The following is an 18,228-nucleotide window of genomic DNA, read 5'->3' as shown; positions in this document are numbered from 1 at the left end:
AGATTGCAACATAGTTTATATAAAGTATGCAAAATGCAATATTTGTCATTGCCATCATGAGATCCGCGAGCTTTAGTAGGGGGGAGTTCTGCTTCCTGTCAGAGGTCATGGACCGATGCCTGGGGCCCGTGGTCCTGCATGTTCCTAACTGCATCAAGATACGTGCATACGTAGAGGTGCGGAGGAGGCTTTGCCTCATAGGCTGCCACCACATGGTAGTGCAGCTGGAGAGGTGGTGGTCGGATCTCCGGAGGTGGACACCAGCCCTCCTTGACCAATTGTGGACTATTAACCACCGCAGTAAGTTATTTTGCATTGTGTGTGCATGTCTGTGTATGTATGCATGTGTGTGGGGGTATGCATTTCTTTTTGTTTTAAATCGGCATTACTTTTATTGATCTATTTGTAATGTTCATGTTAAGGTCTGCAGCCATTTTTTATTTTGTCAAGGACTGGTGTCATTTTGTTTTTGCTGAAATATCTGATTACATTTATTCAATATTAATATACTCTCTCCAAAACTGACACTATATATATATATATATATATATATACAGTCAGGTGCATAAATATTGGGACATTGACAGAATTTTCATATTTTGGCCTCTATTCACCACCACAATGGCTTTGAAATGAAACAAACAAGATGTGCTTTAACTGCAGACTTTCAGATTTAAATTGAGGGTAATTACATCCAAATCAGGTGAACGGTGTAGGAATTACAACGCTTTCTATATGTGCCTCCTGCTTTTTAAGGGGCCAAAAGTAATGGGACAAACTAAACAATCCTAAATCTAACTTTCACTTTTTAATACTTTGTTGCAAATCCTTTGCAGGCAATTACAGCCTGAAGTCTGGAACGCATAGACATCACCAGACACTGGGTTTCATCCCTGGTGATGCTCTGCCAGGCCTCTACTGCAAATGTCTTCAGTTCTTGCTTTTTCTTGGGGCATTTTCCCTTCAGTTTTGTCTTCATCAAGTGAAATGCATGCTCAATCGGATTCAGGTCAGGGGATTGACTTGGCCATTGCATAACATTCCACATTTAGCCTTAAAAAACTCTTTGGTTGCTTTTGCAGTATGCTTCGAGTCATTGTCTATCTGCACTGTGAAGCGCCGTCCAATGAGTTCTGAAGCATTTGACTGAATATGAGCATATAATATTGCCCGAAACACTTCATAATTCATTCTGCTGCTTTTGTCAGCAGTCACATCATCAATAAATACAAGGGAACCAGTTCCATTGGCAGCCACACATGCCCACGCCATGACACTACCACCACCATGCTTCACTGATGAGGTGGTATGTTTTGGATCATGAGCAGTTCCTTTCCTTCTCCATACTCTTCTCTTCCCATCACTCTGGTACAAGTTGATCTTTGTCTCATCTGTCCATAGGATGTTGTTCCAGAACTGTAATGGCTTTTTTAGATGTTGTTTGGCAAACTCTAATCTGGTCTTCCTGTTTTTGAGGCTCACCAATGGTTTACATCTTGTGGTGAACCCTCTATATTCACTCTTGTGAAGTCTTCTCTTGATTGTTGACTTTGATACATATACACCTACCTCCTGGAGAGTGTTCTTGATTTGGCCAACTGTTGTGAAGGGGTTTTTCTTCATCAGTGAAATAATTCTTCTGTCATCCACCACAGTTGTTTTCCGTGGTCTTCTGGGTCTTTTGGTGTTGCTGAGCTCTCCGATGCATTCTTTCTTTTTAAGAATGTTTCAAACAGTTGATTTGGTCACACCTAATGTTTTTGCTCTCTCTCTGATGGGTTTGTTTTGATTTTTCAGCCTAATGATGGCTTGCTTCACTGATAGTGACAGCTCTTTGGATCTCATATTGAGAGTCGACAGCAACTGATTCCAAATGCAAATGTCACACCTAAAATCAACTCCAGATGTTTTACCTGCTTAATTGATAATGAAATAACGAGTGAATAGCCCACACCTGTCCATGAAATAGCTTTTGAGTTGATAGTCCCATTACTTTTGGCCCCTTAAAAAGTGGGAGGCACATATAGAAAGCGTTGTGATTCCTACACCGTTCACCTGATTTGGATATAATTACCCTCAAATTAAATCTGAAAGTCTGCAGTTAAAGCACATCTTGTTTGTTTCATTTCAAAGCCATTGTGGTGGTGAATAGAGGCCAAAATATGAAAATTCTGTCAATGTCCCAATATTTATGCACCTGACTGTATATATATATATATATATATATATATATATATATATATATATATGAATGTATGTTTATTAGGAGGGAACTCCGCATCCTGGCAGAGGTCATGGACCAGCGTCTGGGGCCCGTGGTCCCGCATGTTCCTAACCGCATCAATATACATAAATATATTTAATCAACAAGGATGACACAGATGTCTGTATGTAATCAACAGCCTTCAAATTTCTAATATAAGATCTGGACATTGAACATGCCTTTGCTCTGCTAAACCTGGGAGACTGGCATATTAATTTTTTCCTTCATGTACAATTCTGCACACCCTGACACAGGATATAAATAGCAATAAAAAAGCACTGATAGACATATATAGTCACACCATTCATGTATGCAAAGTTAATAATGTGAACTTTTGTAAGAACTAATTATTAAAAAACACTTTTTTGTATCATTATCTCATAGGATTATGTCAATGTGGACAAAGCCCACCCTCCCCTGAAAACTCATCCCACCATTCCTCCCCACACTCCTCTGAACCCACCTCCTCCCTCCACTCCTCCCCGAACTCCCCTGAACCCACCTCCTCCCTCCACTCCTCCCCGCACTCCCCTGAACCCACCTCCTTTCTCCACTCCTCCCCACACTCCCCTGAACCCACCTCCTCCCTCCATTGCTCCCCACACTCCCCTGAACCCGCCTCCTCACTACACTATTCTGGGATTTCGAATTGGGCGGCATCATCCCAAGAGGGACTGGACACAGTTGAGGAAGACAAAAAAAGGTAATGGACCCAGTTGAGGAAGAACCTGTGGCTGAAGGTACATTGACACACAAATGCTATACACTATTTCATCTACAATACCTGCTCTGATCCCTCAATTAGCGCTGTCAGCAGAATCACCGATATGTTTCTATGGTGTAAGCGTTGATGCCAAATGTCCCAGATGTCAAAATATACTAATATATATATATATATAAATATAATAGATTCTAACTATCTGTCTATATCTACATTTAATAAAATATAGACATATATACATTTATATATATATATATATATATATACTTCCGGGTCACGTGATGCGCACACGTGACGCCGGCTCTCCAGCCACACACAGCGGCATGCACTGACATCATCCACAGCACCACAGATTAGAAACCAGGACAGCACGCTGACCAGGTAAGTGGCGTATACCCCCTGCACTGCCTAGCGCATCAGGGCAGACGGCCACCTAACCTGACAGCTTATTGATTTATTACTTCACATACACTTGCTGGATCATCTCTATACTTTACTGGTTTTATTTTGCAGCATTGTTGTCAATCACATTAGAGTGACTAGCGATTCATCTTACCATATACACTCATGACATGCTAGTAATCTGCAATATTTATTATATTGATATTCATTAATGAGGTTTATCCTGGCTTTTTCCCTGTGATGTCTATGTTTCACATTCCTTGGAATTTTTCTGTGTGAGATGCACAATATGTGTTGAATTTTGGCATGTACCCTATTCTAATTAAACTATACTAAATTATCTCACAGAAGGAAGGTTTATCTGATAACATCTTATCTGGATCAATTTTCAGTGCATGTGGGCATATAAATATAAATATATATATGATCATCTCTTATGTTTAATGGGAATTCATCCCATTAGGAGATAGATACTAGCATCAACAGCAATTGTTTTTGTAACTATATGCCCTAACTGTGAACATTCTAATATAATTATCATTACATTGTGGCTATAGGCATATACTATTAATTATAAATACCATCTCGCCTGGCTTTTTATAACCCATAGTGGAGGATAGATCTCCTTGGATTTATTCGTATATGTATTGTGTTTTTCCTTGTTTGTCAAATCACATTTAGAAGTCTATTCTTCTGATGGAACGTAGATTCTATTAATACATTTCTTTTCTTCTTGATGTAGTACGTTTGTGGCCATAGGCATAGATATATATTTATATCATCATAGTATATACTGTCCTGGTCTTTTAAATCCTCAGTGGAGATTACATCTCCTTGGATTTATTTATATACGCCTAGGAATTAAGTGGTATAGAATATCAAATTGTGGCTAAAGGCGCATTTATATATCTATACTATTCTATTACTATCTCACCTGGCTTTCTAAATCCATAGTGGAGACTGCATCTCCCTTGATTTATGTATACATGTTTCATATGTCTCTGTATTTGTTGAATCATTTCAGCTGCTAAATTTTTATATTGTATTCAATAAAAGTTAATTTTTAACGGCTAATCTCAATACCTATAGTGTGCCCCCACCAAGAGTCCTTTTTCCATTTTTTTGGTTTATATAGAGTGTGTGTGTTTAGGCATTTCTTAAAAAAAAAACAATTAGTAGATCAAAAGTGCAATTATTCAATGATTGCATATGCATATAAGACGGCACATCGAAAGATCAGATGTGAACAAACGACTCTGGCAAGTGATCGCGATGGGCTCGCAGGATGATTGCTACCTCCACCGATCTCTGGGATAAAGTGATCGCACGCTGGCATAGGTGATGGTGTTACATAGTCCGGTGGGTGAGTTTCAGTAGGGTGTTCTTTATTCTTGCATTGTACTTTGCGAGCGTTGCTCTTTTTGCATATTTCGGCACCTAGTGGCTGCGTGCGATCGCGGCTTAGCTTCCGGGTCTGAATCGCCCCCTTAGTCCACTAGTGAAATGAACGATGTTTCAAACCAGGAGCGAACTCTGGGTTATTCCACAATGGAGCTAAGAGCCGATGGAAAGAACGTAGATGGTATAATCGGGAGCAAAGATCCCATATACAGAACGTAAAGTGTACAGTAGGTAGTATTATGATAGTAGATGGGTGATTATGGGGAGAACACCAGAGGAAACTATAGGGGGAGTATATCGAGAGGGCATGAGCTTCAATAGCTGTCCATATTCTTTGGTCTGGGGGTGTGTGCCAGAGAACACATGGAGTCAGCTGAGTCGCCGTATAATACTTGACTAGGTCGGGGGCTCCCAAGCCTCCAGAGGTGCGATGCGATGCTTCTGCAATAATCGGTCATCTACCTACCCAGATAAAATGCGAAACCTCAATTTGGAATCGTAATAGGGATATAAATCAGGAGTGTCTGCCATAATTATAACAGTCGAGGTAATATAGACGTTTTGATTGCGGCCATGCGACCTGTCCAAGAGATAAAGAGTTTATTCCAGGTGGAAAGATCAAATTTAATGGAGGCAAATAATCTCGGAAAATTGGCTGCGTAAAGGGTAGAATTGGTTTTGGTGAGATAAACTCCCAGATATTTCAACTTTTCAGTTTGTCGTCTAAAGGGGAACGTGGATTGTAATAAGCGAAGACCAGCAAGGGGAATCCTGAGGTATAAAATTTCTGTTTTTATCTGAATTGATTTTATAATTAGATAATTGCCTATAGGTATCAATTTCAGAAAGTAAGTTCAGAAGGAAGGAATGGGGGTCAGTCAGGGTCAAAATCACATCATCTACATATATAGCAATTTTATTCTCTAAGTTACCAACAGAGATACCAGTAATACTATTGTTTAGTCTAATCATGGTGGCTAGGGGTTCCATCACCAACGCGAATAGCAATAGGGAGAGGGCCACCCCTGGTGAGTAACATTACAGTTAGGGAACGAGCCAGAGGAAAGGCCATTTACAAGGACAGAAGCTGTGGGATTAAAATAAAGCAAAAATAAGCAGTCATAATAAGCACCTATATATCCCATATTGATGAGAGTTTGCTGAGTGAATGGCCATGCCACTCTGTCAAAAAGCCTTTTCCGCATCGAGGGCCACCACCAGGGTTAACATGGATCTGCCTTGTGCAAGATGAATAAGGTTTATTAATCATCTCATGTTATCCGATGCCTGTCTATTGGGAATGAAGCCCACTTGATCCGGATGTATCAAATGAGGTAAAATAGGAGCTAATCTGTTGGCCAATATTTTAGCAAATAATTTAAAATCTATGTATAAAATAGAAATTGGTCTATAATTTTTCATCTCCAAAGGATCATGATCTGGCTTAGGGATAACGACCATGTGGCCATGGTGGTGGCAGCGTCGAGTGACTTACCCTCTAGAAGTGAGTTGAAAAACAGTTTGAGCTTCGGGAGTAGAGGCTCCGTGATTTTTTTATAATAAAGGGTGGAGAATCCGTCGGGGCCAGGAGCAGGTGATCTGCAAAGTTGTTTTGTAGCTGTTGTAATTTCTTCATCAGAAATGGAGGCATTGAGTGAGTGAATATGTGACACAGTTAATTTACTGTAGGTAGAGAACAGGACACTAAATATTTATGGATCTCAGCTAAATCCTGGGGATTATTTGTGGTAGTAGAATAAAAGTTATATTATGATGTATAGTAATCACAAAACTGATTGACCATCACCTGAGGATCATGGGTAAGTGAGCCATCCGAACACTTCAGAGAGAAGATACAGTTGCCAGTATGCTTTGCTTGAAGTTGTTGGGCAAATAATGTATCAGCTTTGTTAGATTTTTCATAAAATTTTTGAAAAGTCCATAGTAGAGCGTTAGCAGCTTTTTTAGAGAGAATTTGTGAAAGTTGACCCTGCTTGAATTTTCAAATAGGTGCATTTTTTCGGGTAACGGTGGTGAAGCTGAGTTAGAGAGGACAGTGTAGACTCCAATTCTGAGATGCGTTTGGTCTCTGCTTTCCTTTGAGCTGAGGTGAGACTGATAAGTAAGACACGTAAGGTGGACTTATGGGCTGCCCATAGAATAGAAGGAGAAATATCAGGGGTAGGGTTCTTCGCAGAATAATCTTTCAAGGCTGATGTGATTTCTGTAATGTGGGCATTTTTAAAGAGTAGTGATTCATTTAAACGCCATATTCGGATCGGGGAGTAGAGCAAGGGATGGAGAGTTCCAACTCTGTAGCAAGATGATCTGACCAAGGGATAGGGAGAGTCTGAGCCCCGAGGAGCTTCTGAGTAGAGGTTCGGTCAACTATAAAATAATCAATATGGGTATGAGGATGATGAGGTGAAGAATAGTGTGTATAGACTCTAGCTGTAGGATACAATGTTCTCCAGGCATCGTATAGGTCATTGAGTGACATGTGTGATTGGAGGAGTTTGGAGAGTTTAGTGTGGTTAGAACCAGTCATGCTCAGGTGTGATCTATCTAGTTTGTGATCTAAAGTAGTATTAAAGTCACCTCCAATAATAGTAAGACCTTTTGGTAACTGAGAAATGTGGTTAAAAATGGAGGTGAACAAGGAACCCTGCTGCATAGAGGGCGCATAAACTGAGGCAAGTATAATCAGGGTTATGGTTATAGGAACCTGATATTATGAGATAACGACCGTGATCATCAACAGTTGTATTCTGTATAGTGATTGGGAAGTCCCGATGGACCACGATTGTAGTGCCTCTACGTTTAGCTGACATATTTGAATAATAGACTTGGGGGTATAATTTACATGCTATGGAAGGGTGAGGGGCTTTTTAAATGCATCTCTTGTAGCATAATAATGTTAGGTTTATGGCAATTAAAATACTGGATAGCCATAGCCCTTTTAGTGGGGAATGCGACCCGTTGGTCTTACACTGACTGGCAAGTGAGAGAGGGAGAGAATAAAGAGATAGAATTAGAGAAGATAGGTTTGCAAAATACAGGGGCAGCAGTAGGAGAGAGACCTTGACCTATGTAAGGGGCAGGTCTAAACAGGAAAGGAAGAATGTCATATGGACCTTCCTTTCGGCGGGGGGCATAGTGTAGCAATAAGGTTATATTGAGTAGGAGTGTGAGAAACATTCAGGGTAAGTAGGATAGAAGGTTGTGACCATGTGATTAGGGAGTGTAACAAATCAGAGGGCATGAACATACAATAATAGAATACTAAGAATATCAAACAGTTATTAGTATTGGTGTATAGTGACATCATGGACAAACTAGTAAAAGAGAATAACATATAGACACATGTTATAAATTTGTGAAGGCACAGAACCTAGAAAAAGAGAGAACAATAACTCTAGTGTGATATCTAACAGTCAACATGAACGGGTATTTCAGGCTATCTAGCAATACAACATCCGGTTAAAAATCCCCGGAGTAGAGTGGGTAAAGTTAGAAGCCTGAGATATCCCGAGAGTGAAAAGAACTGAAGCTGTAAAACATTTTGGGAAAAATTTTAAAAAGCTGTAGTTTGAGGGTGGTTTCTATTCTATTCTAAACCCCGGCTGTTTGGTGGCAGTTTCTATTCTATTCTAAACCCCGGCGGTTTGGTGGCAGTTTCTATTCTATTCTAAATGACAGCCCTGTTCTATTCTATTCTAAAATGTGTTTTGACTGTGGTTTGGCAGCGGTTTTGCTATCTGCAGATTTACCAAGGCCAAAACCGCTGCAAAACTGCCATCAAAACACATTTTAGAATAGAATAGAAAAGGGCTGTCATTTAGAATAGAATAGAAACCGCCACCAAACCCCCGGGTTTAGAATAGAATAGAAACTGCCACCAAACCGGCAGGGGTTTAGAATAGAATAGAAACCGCCGTCAAACAGCCGCTTAGTAAATTTTGCCCTTAAAGTCTAAAATAGAAACATAGAATAAACATCATAGGTAGATATACAAACATTTTCAGTAATAATCTTTAAAACAATATAATCATGTGCACGATGACAAAGATCGGAATGGAATATCAGTTAGGCTTTGGACCACTCAGAAACTGGAGCAGCAGGGCTTTGTTACGGCATGGCGATCTATTTTTGAATGGCCTCAGGGAGGTCATCGATGATTCCAAAAGTTTTAAGCAGTTTGTAACCTTGTGCAGGGATTTTAACCATGTAAGATCCACCATTTCTTGTGACTTGGAGTTGGAAAGGAAAACCCCATTCATACCTGATAGAGAGATTGCATAAAGTCTTAACAATGTTAAGTAGGTCATGGTGTTTCTTAAGAGTGGAAGGAGCAAGGTCCTGAAACATTTGTAGCGGAGATCCTGAATACAAGACTGTAAGGATCCATCGAACCGATAGCATAATCTGTGCCTTTGCTTTGTAGTAGTGAAAATGCAATATAACATCGGCTGTGGATGACTTGGGGAGGGTTTCGGGGCAGCGCTTTGTGCACTCTGTCTAGATAAAGCATGTCTTTGGATATATCCGAAACCAGGTGAAGGAAAAGTCTCCAAGAACTCAGGGAGGATGCAGATATCGTACCAACTATTCCGGTTTTCAGGATCGTCAAGGTGATCTCTATATGTCTCAAACTCTGAGTGAAGATCAGCAAGTTCCTGTTCCACTACACTTTGATACTGACAGACCTTGACCATTTTTTGTTCCAGGGTGTCTGTACAAGAGCCAAGATCAGCAAGTTCAGATTTAAATTCCGTCAAAACCGGTCTCATCTCTGATTGAATAGTCTTGGTTACAATTGCAATAATATCTTTGGAAGATAGATTGGTATCTGTAGTAGGGTTATCTTCCAAGTCCAAAAAAGGATCTGCAACTGGAAAGTGGCGTGAGAGAGCCTGATTTCTCCCATGCCCGAAGAATACTAGGCTTAGGGGCTGCAGAGTTTTTGTGATTTCTTTGCGTCATAGTGAGTCAGTAGATAGTAAGATGGAAACACCTTGTATGAACAGAGGTGGTCTTGTATCACGAACACAAATATATAATCCAAGATACTAAATTAACAAAGTAGAGTTAATAATAGCTAAGCCCAGAGAGTAAGTAGGATCTCTGAATCACATGTGGGTCACAGCTTGGTTTAGTGGTAGGTGACCATTCCAGATGATGAAATGAGGTAGACATAGAGCTGAATTACAATTAGAAATATTTTTCAGAGGTAGCAGTTCATGGAATGACCACAAGATGGGGATCAAATGCAGTTAAAGTAATACCTTAAATCTTTAATAAAATGTAAACGAGCTGAAGTTAGGGATAAATAAGTATTTTTGTTTAAAACAGCCAAGCATCCTTAGGGAGGTGAGAGGCAATTCAGGAGTTCTGAGGCTGCTTAAAAAGACCAAGGGAGCTGTGCAGTGGATCCCTGTATACAGAGGTAGTGTAGCAAAGACACTGAAATACAAATGGTACCCAGAGACTGGCGTAACAAATAACTAGGGGTGTGCACCGGCCACTTTTCGTGTTTTGTGTTTTGGTTTTGGATCTGGATCTTTCTTCGTGTTTTGGATCTGGATTGGTTTTGCCAAAACCACCCTTCCGTGTTTTGGGTTCTGGGTTTTGTGTTTTGGATCTGTATTTTTTTTTTAAAAAGCATAAAAACAGCTAAAATCACAGAATTTGTTGGTTTCTCTGCTCCTATGCTATTATTAACCTCAATAACCTTAATTTCCACTCATTTCCAGTCTATTCTGAACACCTCACACCTCACAATAGTGTTTTCATGTCCAAAAGGTTGCACCGAGGTAGCTGGATGACTATGCTAAGCGACACGAGTGGGCGGCACAAACACGTGACCCATCTAGGAGTGACACTGCAGTGGCAGACAGGATGGCAGTTAGAAAAACTAGGCCCCAAACTGTACATAATGCAAAGAAAAAAAAGAAGTGCAAGATGGAATTGTCCTTGGGCCCTCCCACCCACCCTTATGTTGTATAAACAGGACATGCACACTTTAACAAATCAATCATTTCAGCGCCAGGGTCTGCCACACAACTGTGGCTGAAATGATTGGTTCGTTTGGGCCCCCACAAAACAAGCTGGCAATTAATGTGTCCCTGCACAAACTGGCTCTACGGAGGCAAGATGTCATCCTCATCCTCCTCATCCACCGATTCCTCACCCTCTTCAGTGTGTACATCCTCATCCTCACAAAGTATTAACTCGTCCCCACTTGAATCCACCACCACAGGTCCCTCTGTACCTTCTGGAGGCTGGTCTCCCTGGAAGAGCTGATAATTCATTTTGATGAACATCATCTTCTCCACATTCTGTGGAAGCAACCTCCTACGCCTTTCGCTGACAAGGTTCCCGGCTGCACTAAACACTCTTTCGGAGTACACACTGGAGGGGGGGCAACTCAGGTAAAATAGAGCCAGCTTGTACAGGGGCCTCCAAATTGTCTCTTTTTCCTGCCAGTACAGGTATGGACTGTCTGACATGCCTACTTGGATGCTGTCACCGATGTAATCCTCCACCATTCTGTCAATGGTGACAGTATCATATGCAGTGACAGTAGACATGTCAGAAATTGTTGCCAGGTCCTTCAGTCCGGACCAGATGTCCAAACTTGGTCCTGCCTGCCCTGCATCACCGCCAGCGGGTTGCTTAGGATACCTAAGTTTTTTCCTGGCAGCCCCAGTTGCGGGAGAAAATGAAGAAGGAGCCGTTGACGTGTCACGTTCCGCTTCAGCTGACAGTGTGTTCACCAGCAGGTCTTTGCACCTCTGCAGGCTTGTGTCGGCCGGAAAGAGAGACACCACATAGGCTTTAAACCTAGGATCAAGCACGGTGGCCAAAATGTAGTGGTCTGATTTCAACAGATTGACCACCCTGGAATCCTGGCAAAGCGAATGAAGGGCTTCATCCACAAGTCCCACATGCCGAGCGGAATCGCTCCGTCTTAGCTCCTCCTTCACTTTCTCCAGCTGCTTCTGCAAAAGCCTGATGAGGGGAATGACCTGACTCAAGCTGGCTGTGTCTGAACTGACTTCACGTGTGGCAAGTTCGAAGGGCTGGAGAACCTTGCACAACACGGAAATCATTCTCCACTGCGCTTGAGTCAGGTGCATACCCCCTCCTTTGCCTATGTCATAGGTGGATGTATAGGCTTGTATGGCCTTTTGCTGCTCCTCCATCCTCTGAAGCATATAGAGGGTTGAGTTCCACCGCGTCACAACCTCTTGCTTCAGGTGATGGCGGGGCAGGTTCAAGAGTGTTTGCTGGCGCTCCAGTCTTCGGCACGCAGTTGCTGAATGGCGAAAGTGGCCAGAAATTTTTCGGGCCACCCAAAGCGTCTCCTGCACGCCCCTGTCGCTTTTCAGAAAATTCTGCACCACCAAGTTTATTGTGTGAGCAAAACATGGGACGTGCTGGAATTTGCCCAGATGTAATGCCCGCACAATATTGGTGGCGTTGTCAGATATCACAAATCCCCAGGAGAGTCTAAGTGGGGTAAGCCACTGGGCGATGATTTCCCTCAGTTTCTCTAAGAGGTTGTCGGCGGTGTGCCTCTTACTGAAACCGGTGATACACAGCGTAGCCTGCCTTGTAACGAGCTGGCGTTTCTGAGATGCTGCTACTGGTGACGCTGCTGCTGTTGCTGCGTAAGGTGATACATCTACCCAGTGGGCTGTCACAGTCATATAGTCCTTAGTCTGCCCTGTTCCACTTGTCCACATGTCCGTGGTTAAGTGGACATTGTGTACAACGGCATTTTTCAGGACACTGAGGACACTTTTTCTGACGTTTCTGTACAGTCTCGGTATCGCCTGCCTAGTGAAGTGGAATCTAGACGGGATTTGGAACCGGGGACACACTACCTCCATCAATTGTCTAAATCCCACTGCACTAAAGGCGGTTACCGGACGCACGTCTAACACCAACATAGCAGTCAAGGCCTCAGTTATACGTTTTGCTTCAGGATGACTGCTGTCGTACTTCATCCTCCTCGCTAAGGACTGTTGGAGGGTCAATTGTTTAGTAAAAGTAGTGGTGTTCCTACTTCCTCTCTGGGATGATGAACGACTCCCAGCAGCAGCAACAGCAGCAGCGGCAGCAGTAGGCGTAGCAATGCAGGATCCTCCAGAGGAATCCCGGATAGGAGAGTCAGTCATGCCAGTGACATGGCCTGCAGGACTACTTCCGATCCTGACTAAGGAGGAAATTGACGAGGAGGGAGTTGATGGTGTGGTTTGCAGGCGCTTGGATACAACAGGACAATGGGATTTAGGTGTCCCTGGACTGCTTACGGTCTTAGCCAAAGTTTCTGAACTTGACAGTAACTTTTTATGAACGCGCTGCAGGTGCCGTATAAGGGAGGATGTTCCTAGGTGGTTGACGTCCCTACCCCTACTTATTTCACCTTTACATATGGTACATATGGCAAGACAGTTGTTGTCCGGATTTGGATAGAAATATTGCCAGACCAAAGAGGTGGAATGTTTGGTCTTCTGCCCAGGCATGACCGTGATGGGCTTTTTCATCCCACGGACAACAACTGTCTCCCCCGGAGCCTGATTTAAACAAACCACATCACCATCAGAATCCTCCTCGCCAACTTCCTCCTCAGCGCCAGCTACACCAGTATCCTCATCCTGTTGTACTTCAACAGTGACATCTTCAATTTGCATATCAGCAAGTGGACTGTGGGTGCTCCTTTCAGCACTTGCAGGGGGCGTGCAAATGGTGGAAAGAGCCACCTCTTCCCGTCCAGTGCTGGGAAGGTCAGGCATCGCAACCACCACCACACTTGGACTCTCCTTGGGGATTTGTGATATCTTCTTAGAAAGCACAGTTCTTCGCTGTGCTTTTGCCAGCTTAACTCTTTTGATTTTTTTAGTGGGAGGAGGGCTTCCATCGTCATGTGAAGCTGAACCACTAGTCATGAACATACTAGGGATCGACCTTAGCCGTTCCTTGCCACTCCGTGTCGTAAATGGCATATTGGCAAGTTTACGTTTCTCTTCAGCTGATTTAAATGTCTTTTTCAAGGTCATTTTCCTGAACTTTGCCATTTGGGATTGTATGTGCCCTCTACTATGACATTGGGCATCGGCCTTGGCAGACGACGTTGATGGCATGTTATCGTCTATGTCATGACTAGTGGCAGCAGCTTCAGCACTAGGAGGAAGTGGTTCTTGATCTTTCTCTATTTTATTTTTATCGGAGAAAGTTTGGTCCTCCATTTATGTTATACCGATTTGATATATACGTGCGGCTAAACACAGAAAATAATTTTTTTTTTGGTTTGGACTGGAGTGTACTTTCGGGGGTTACAGCACCCTTTAACGGTCAAGCCAGCCGGCCCTTTACTTATGACACAGGCGCACGCTTGGCACTACTTTGTTGATGCACGTGCGGCTACTGCGCACACAATTCACAAACACAGAAAATAATTTTTTTTTGGTTTGGACTGGAGTGTACTTTCGGGGGTTACAGCACCCTTTAACGGTCAAGCCAGCCGGCCCTTTACTTATGACACAGGCGCACGCTTGGCACTACTTTGTTGATGCACGTGCGGCTACTGCGCACACAATTCACAAACACAGAAAATATTTTTTTTTTTGGTTTGGACTGGAGTGTACTTTGGGGGTTACAGCACCCTTTAACGGTCAAGCCAGCCGGCCCTTTACTTATGACACAGGTGCACGCTTGGCACTACTTTGTTGATGCACGTGCGGCTACTGCGCACACAATTCACAAACACAGAAAATAATTTTTTTTTTGGTTTGGACTGGAGTGTACTTTGGGGGTTACAGCACCCTTTAACGGTCAAGCCAGCCGGCCCTTTACTTATGACACAGGCGCACGCTTGGCACTACTTTGTTGATGCACGTGCGGCTAATGCGCACACAATTCACAAACACAGAAAATAATATTTTTTTTGGTTTGGACTGGAGTGTACTTTGGGGGTTACAGCACCCTTTAACGGTCAAGCCAGCCGGCCCTTTACTTATGACACAGGCGCACGCTTGGCACTACTTTGTTGATGCACGTGCGGCTACTGCGCACACAATTCACAAACACAGAAAATAATATTTTTTTTGGTTTGGACTGGAGTGTACTTTGGGGGTTACAGCACCCTTTAACGGTCAAGCCAGCCGGCCCTTTACTTATGACACAGGCGCACGCTTGGCACTACTTTGTTGATGCACGTGCGGCTACTGCGCACACAATTCACAAACACAGAAAATAATTTTTTTTTTGGTTTGGACTGGAGTGTACTTTGTGGGTTACAGCACCCTTTAACGGTCAAGCCAGCCGGCCCTTTACTTATGACACAGGCGCACTCTTGGCACTACTTTGTTGATGCACGTGCGGCTACTGCGCACACAATTCACAAACACAGAAAAAAATTTTTTTTTGGTTTGGACTGGAGTGTACTTTCGGGGGTTACAGCACCCTTAACGGTCAAGCCAGCCGGCCCTTTACTTATGACACAGGCGCACGCTTGGCACTACTTTGTTGATGCACGTGCGGCTACTGCGCACACAATTCACAAACACAGAAAATAATTTTTTTTTGGTTTGGACTGGAGTGTACTTTCGGGGGTTACAGCACCCTTAACGGTCAAGCCAGCCGGCCCTTTACTTATGACACAGGTGCACACTTGGCACTACTTTGTTGATGCACGTGCGGCTACTGCGCACACAATTCACAAACACAGAAAATAATTTTTTTTTTGGTTTGGACTGGAGTGTACTTTCGGGGGTTACAGCACCCTTAACGGTCAAGCCAGCCGGCCCTTTACTTATGACACAGGCGCACGCTTGGCACTACTTTGTTGATGCACGTGCGGCTACTGCGCACACAATTCACAAACACAGAAAATAATTTTTTTTTTGGTTTGGACTGGAGTGTACTTTCGGGGGTTACAGCACCCTTAACGGTCAAGCCAGCCGGCCCTTTACTTATGACACAGGCGCACGCTTGGCACTACTTTGTTGATGCACGTGCGGCTACTGCGCACACAATTCACAAACACAGAAAATAATTTTTTTTTTGGTTTGGACTGGAGTGTACTTTCGGGGGTTACAGCACCCTTAACGGTCAAGCCAGCCGGCCCTTTACTTATGACACAGGCGCACGCTTGGCACTACTTTGTTGATGCACGTGCGGCTACTGCGCACACAATTCACAAACACAGAAAATAATTTTTTTTTTGGTTTGGACTGGAGTGTACTTTCGGGGGTTACAGCACCCTTAACGGTCAAGCCAGCCGGCCCTTTACTTATGACACAGGTGCACGCTTGGCACTACTTTGTTGATGCACGTGCGGCTACTGCGCACACAATTCACAAACACAGAAAATATATTATTTTTTTAGCACTTGGGGGGAGCGCCCCTGATGGACAGAGCACCCCCTGGACAACACTACAGCTCTCCTTTAGGACTGGGACACTGCACAGGACTTTGGAGTGGACACAGCCCCTATGGAGAACTGACTGCACAACACAGTCCAGCCAGCCCCTATGGACTTTGAAGTAGTGGACACAGCCCCTATTAACAACAGCAGCACAGCACAACACAGCCAGCCCCTATGGACTTTGAAGTAGTGGACAACAGCAGCACTACACTACACTACACTACACTACACAGCCCTAACTCCCACCCTCCCTCTTCACTGTCCACAGCCTAGTGAGAAAATGGCGCCGACGCGGGTACCTTATATAGGATCCAAAACCCGCGAGACTCGGAAGGCGGGATGATGACGTTTTGCCTCGATTTCAGATCCGAGTCAGGCGGGAAAAGTCGAGCCTGACTCGGATCGGACTCGGATCGGGGGGGCTCGGGGGGGTTCGGATTTCAGAAATCCGAACCCGCTCACCCCTACAAATAACCAATTGGAATCAATGACAAATGAATATATAAGTCCCAATATTCATAGTGAGATGGTATTCCTCCACTCAGTCTTCCTGGTTTTTCTCAGCACAGTATGTATGTGAAAAGGAGAGAAGACAAATATAACAATGTGTTGTACCTTCCTTATATCAAAAGATCAGATACCATAGTCGGAGACCCAACATACCATACTCATGTCACCTCCCCCAGAGTGTATAAAAGAAGTGTAAAGGGGCATACTCCACTCTCACTATCACATGTAGAGATGAGCGGGTTCGGATCTCAGAGATCTGTACCCTCCTGAATTTTGAGATCCGGATCTCAAGCCGAGGCAAAACCATAGAGATGAAATCTCGTGGCTCGTGAGCTTTTGTTTCTATGATCTAGTAGTATACAGTGACCACGCAGCGGACGCCATTTCACTCTGGCTGTAGAGAGTGAATAGGGAGGGTGGGTAGTGTAGGGCTAGTAGAGGTGCTGGTGCTGTGCTGTCTGCTGTGTCCTGGGCTGGTGCTGATCCATTCTGGGCTTGTGCTGTGCTGTCTGCTGTGTCCATCTGGGCTGGTGCTGATCCATTTGAGCTGGTGCTATGCTGTCTGCTGCATCCATCTGGGCTGTTGCTGATCCATCTGGGCTGGTGCTGTGCTGTCTGCTGCATCCATCTGGTCCAGAGTTCTGGACCCCCCAAAAAAATATATATATATTGTCAATTTATTTTCTTTGTGTGTGTGTGCGAGTTAGGCTTAGCCGCACAAGATACAGTAGTTGCAACCTAGTGCTGCCCGACTCCAGTCGTCATCAATCGCTGCTCTGGACCCAAGTTCTGGACTTGAAAACATGAATAAAAATAAAGTGTATTTTTTGTCTAATATTTGTCAGGGGTGTGTGCGCGTTAGGCTTAACCGCACAAGATACAGCAAGTCAGCAATGCAACCTAGTGCTACCCGACTCCAGTCATCATCAATCTGTGCTCTGGGCCCAAGTTCTGGACCTGAAAAAAATAAAAAAAAATTGTCTTTTCTGCACAAGATACAGATGACTCCAGTCATCATCAATTGTCTTTTTTTGTCTAATATTTGTCTGTGTGTGCATGACTGCACATGTGTGAATTTTGTAACCACACCTTGGCTACACTATTGGTGCTTGTGACACTGCTTCATGACCACAGAAAATATGCAGGGCTGTCACATGACATCAGAGCAAGGCAAAGAACCACATTTTGTAGCTGCCGCTAGCAGTGCAAGGCCGTCAACTTCCTCATCCTCTATGAAGGCGAATGCCCCAGGGCTTAAGTCACGCCATCGATATGGTAAAGCTAAGAAAAAAAAAATTAAAGGAAATTTGCCTTTAGATAAACCAAAAATTGTCAATATACCATTCACTACACAAAGTGGTAAGGAAAGGATAAGGCCTTGGCCTTTCTTAAGGTAGACTGCTGGTTCTGATTCTGATAGCCCTTCGGCTTGTAGTAGTGGTGGTGGTGGTACCATTAAAAAATTGAAAGTTGTTAAGATGAGTAAGACAGTTTCAG

The 18,228-nt window shown here is 43.5% G+C and overlaps 1 protein-coding gene across 2 annotated transcripts in view; it reads right to left on the bottom strand.

Annotated features, from left to right (window-relative positions):
• Positions 1-18,228, bottom strand: part of LOC148513809 (phospholipid scramblase 2-like) — a 51,302-nt gene that overhangs the window by 9,953 nt on the left and 23,121 nt on the right. The window contains exon 7 of one of the 2 annotated variants that reach the window (XM_088481234.1): positions 17,589-18,012. The exons of the other annotated variant lie outside the window; for it this stretch is intronic. Coding sequence (XP_088337360.1) covers positions 17,986-18,012 — 27 coding nt within the window. The 3' untranslated portion in view covers positions 17,589-17,985. Of the gene's footprint in view, positions 1-17,588; positions 18,013-18,228 lie in introns of those variants that run through there. 2 annotated transcript variants of the gene reach the window in all.

The sequence above is a fragment of the Taudactylus pleione genome, unplaced genomic scaffold (genome assembly GCF_031769625.1).
Source record: "Taudactylus pleione unplaced genomic scaffold, aTauple2 ptg000268l, whole genome shotgun sequence".
In the NCBI taxonomy this organism is placed as follows: domain Eukaryota; kingdom Metazoa; phylum Chordata; class Amphibia; order Anura; family Myobatrachidae; genus Taudactylus; species Taudactylus pleione.
The sequence above is the reverse complement of the archived record's forward strand: the minus strand, read 5'-3'. Positions and strand labels throughout refer to the sequence as shown.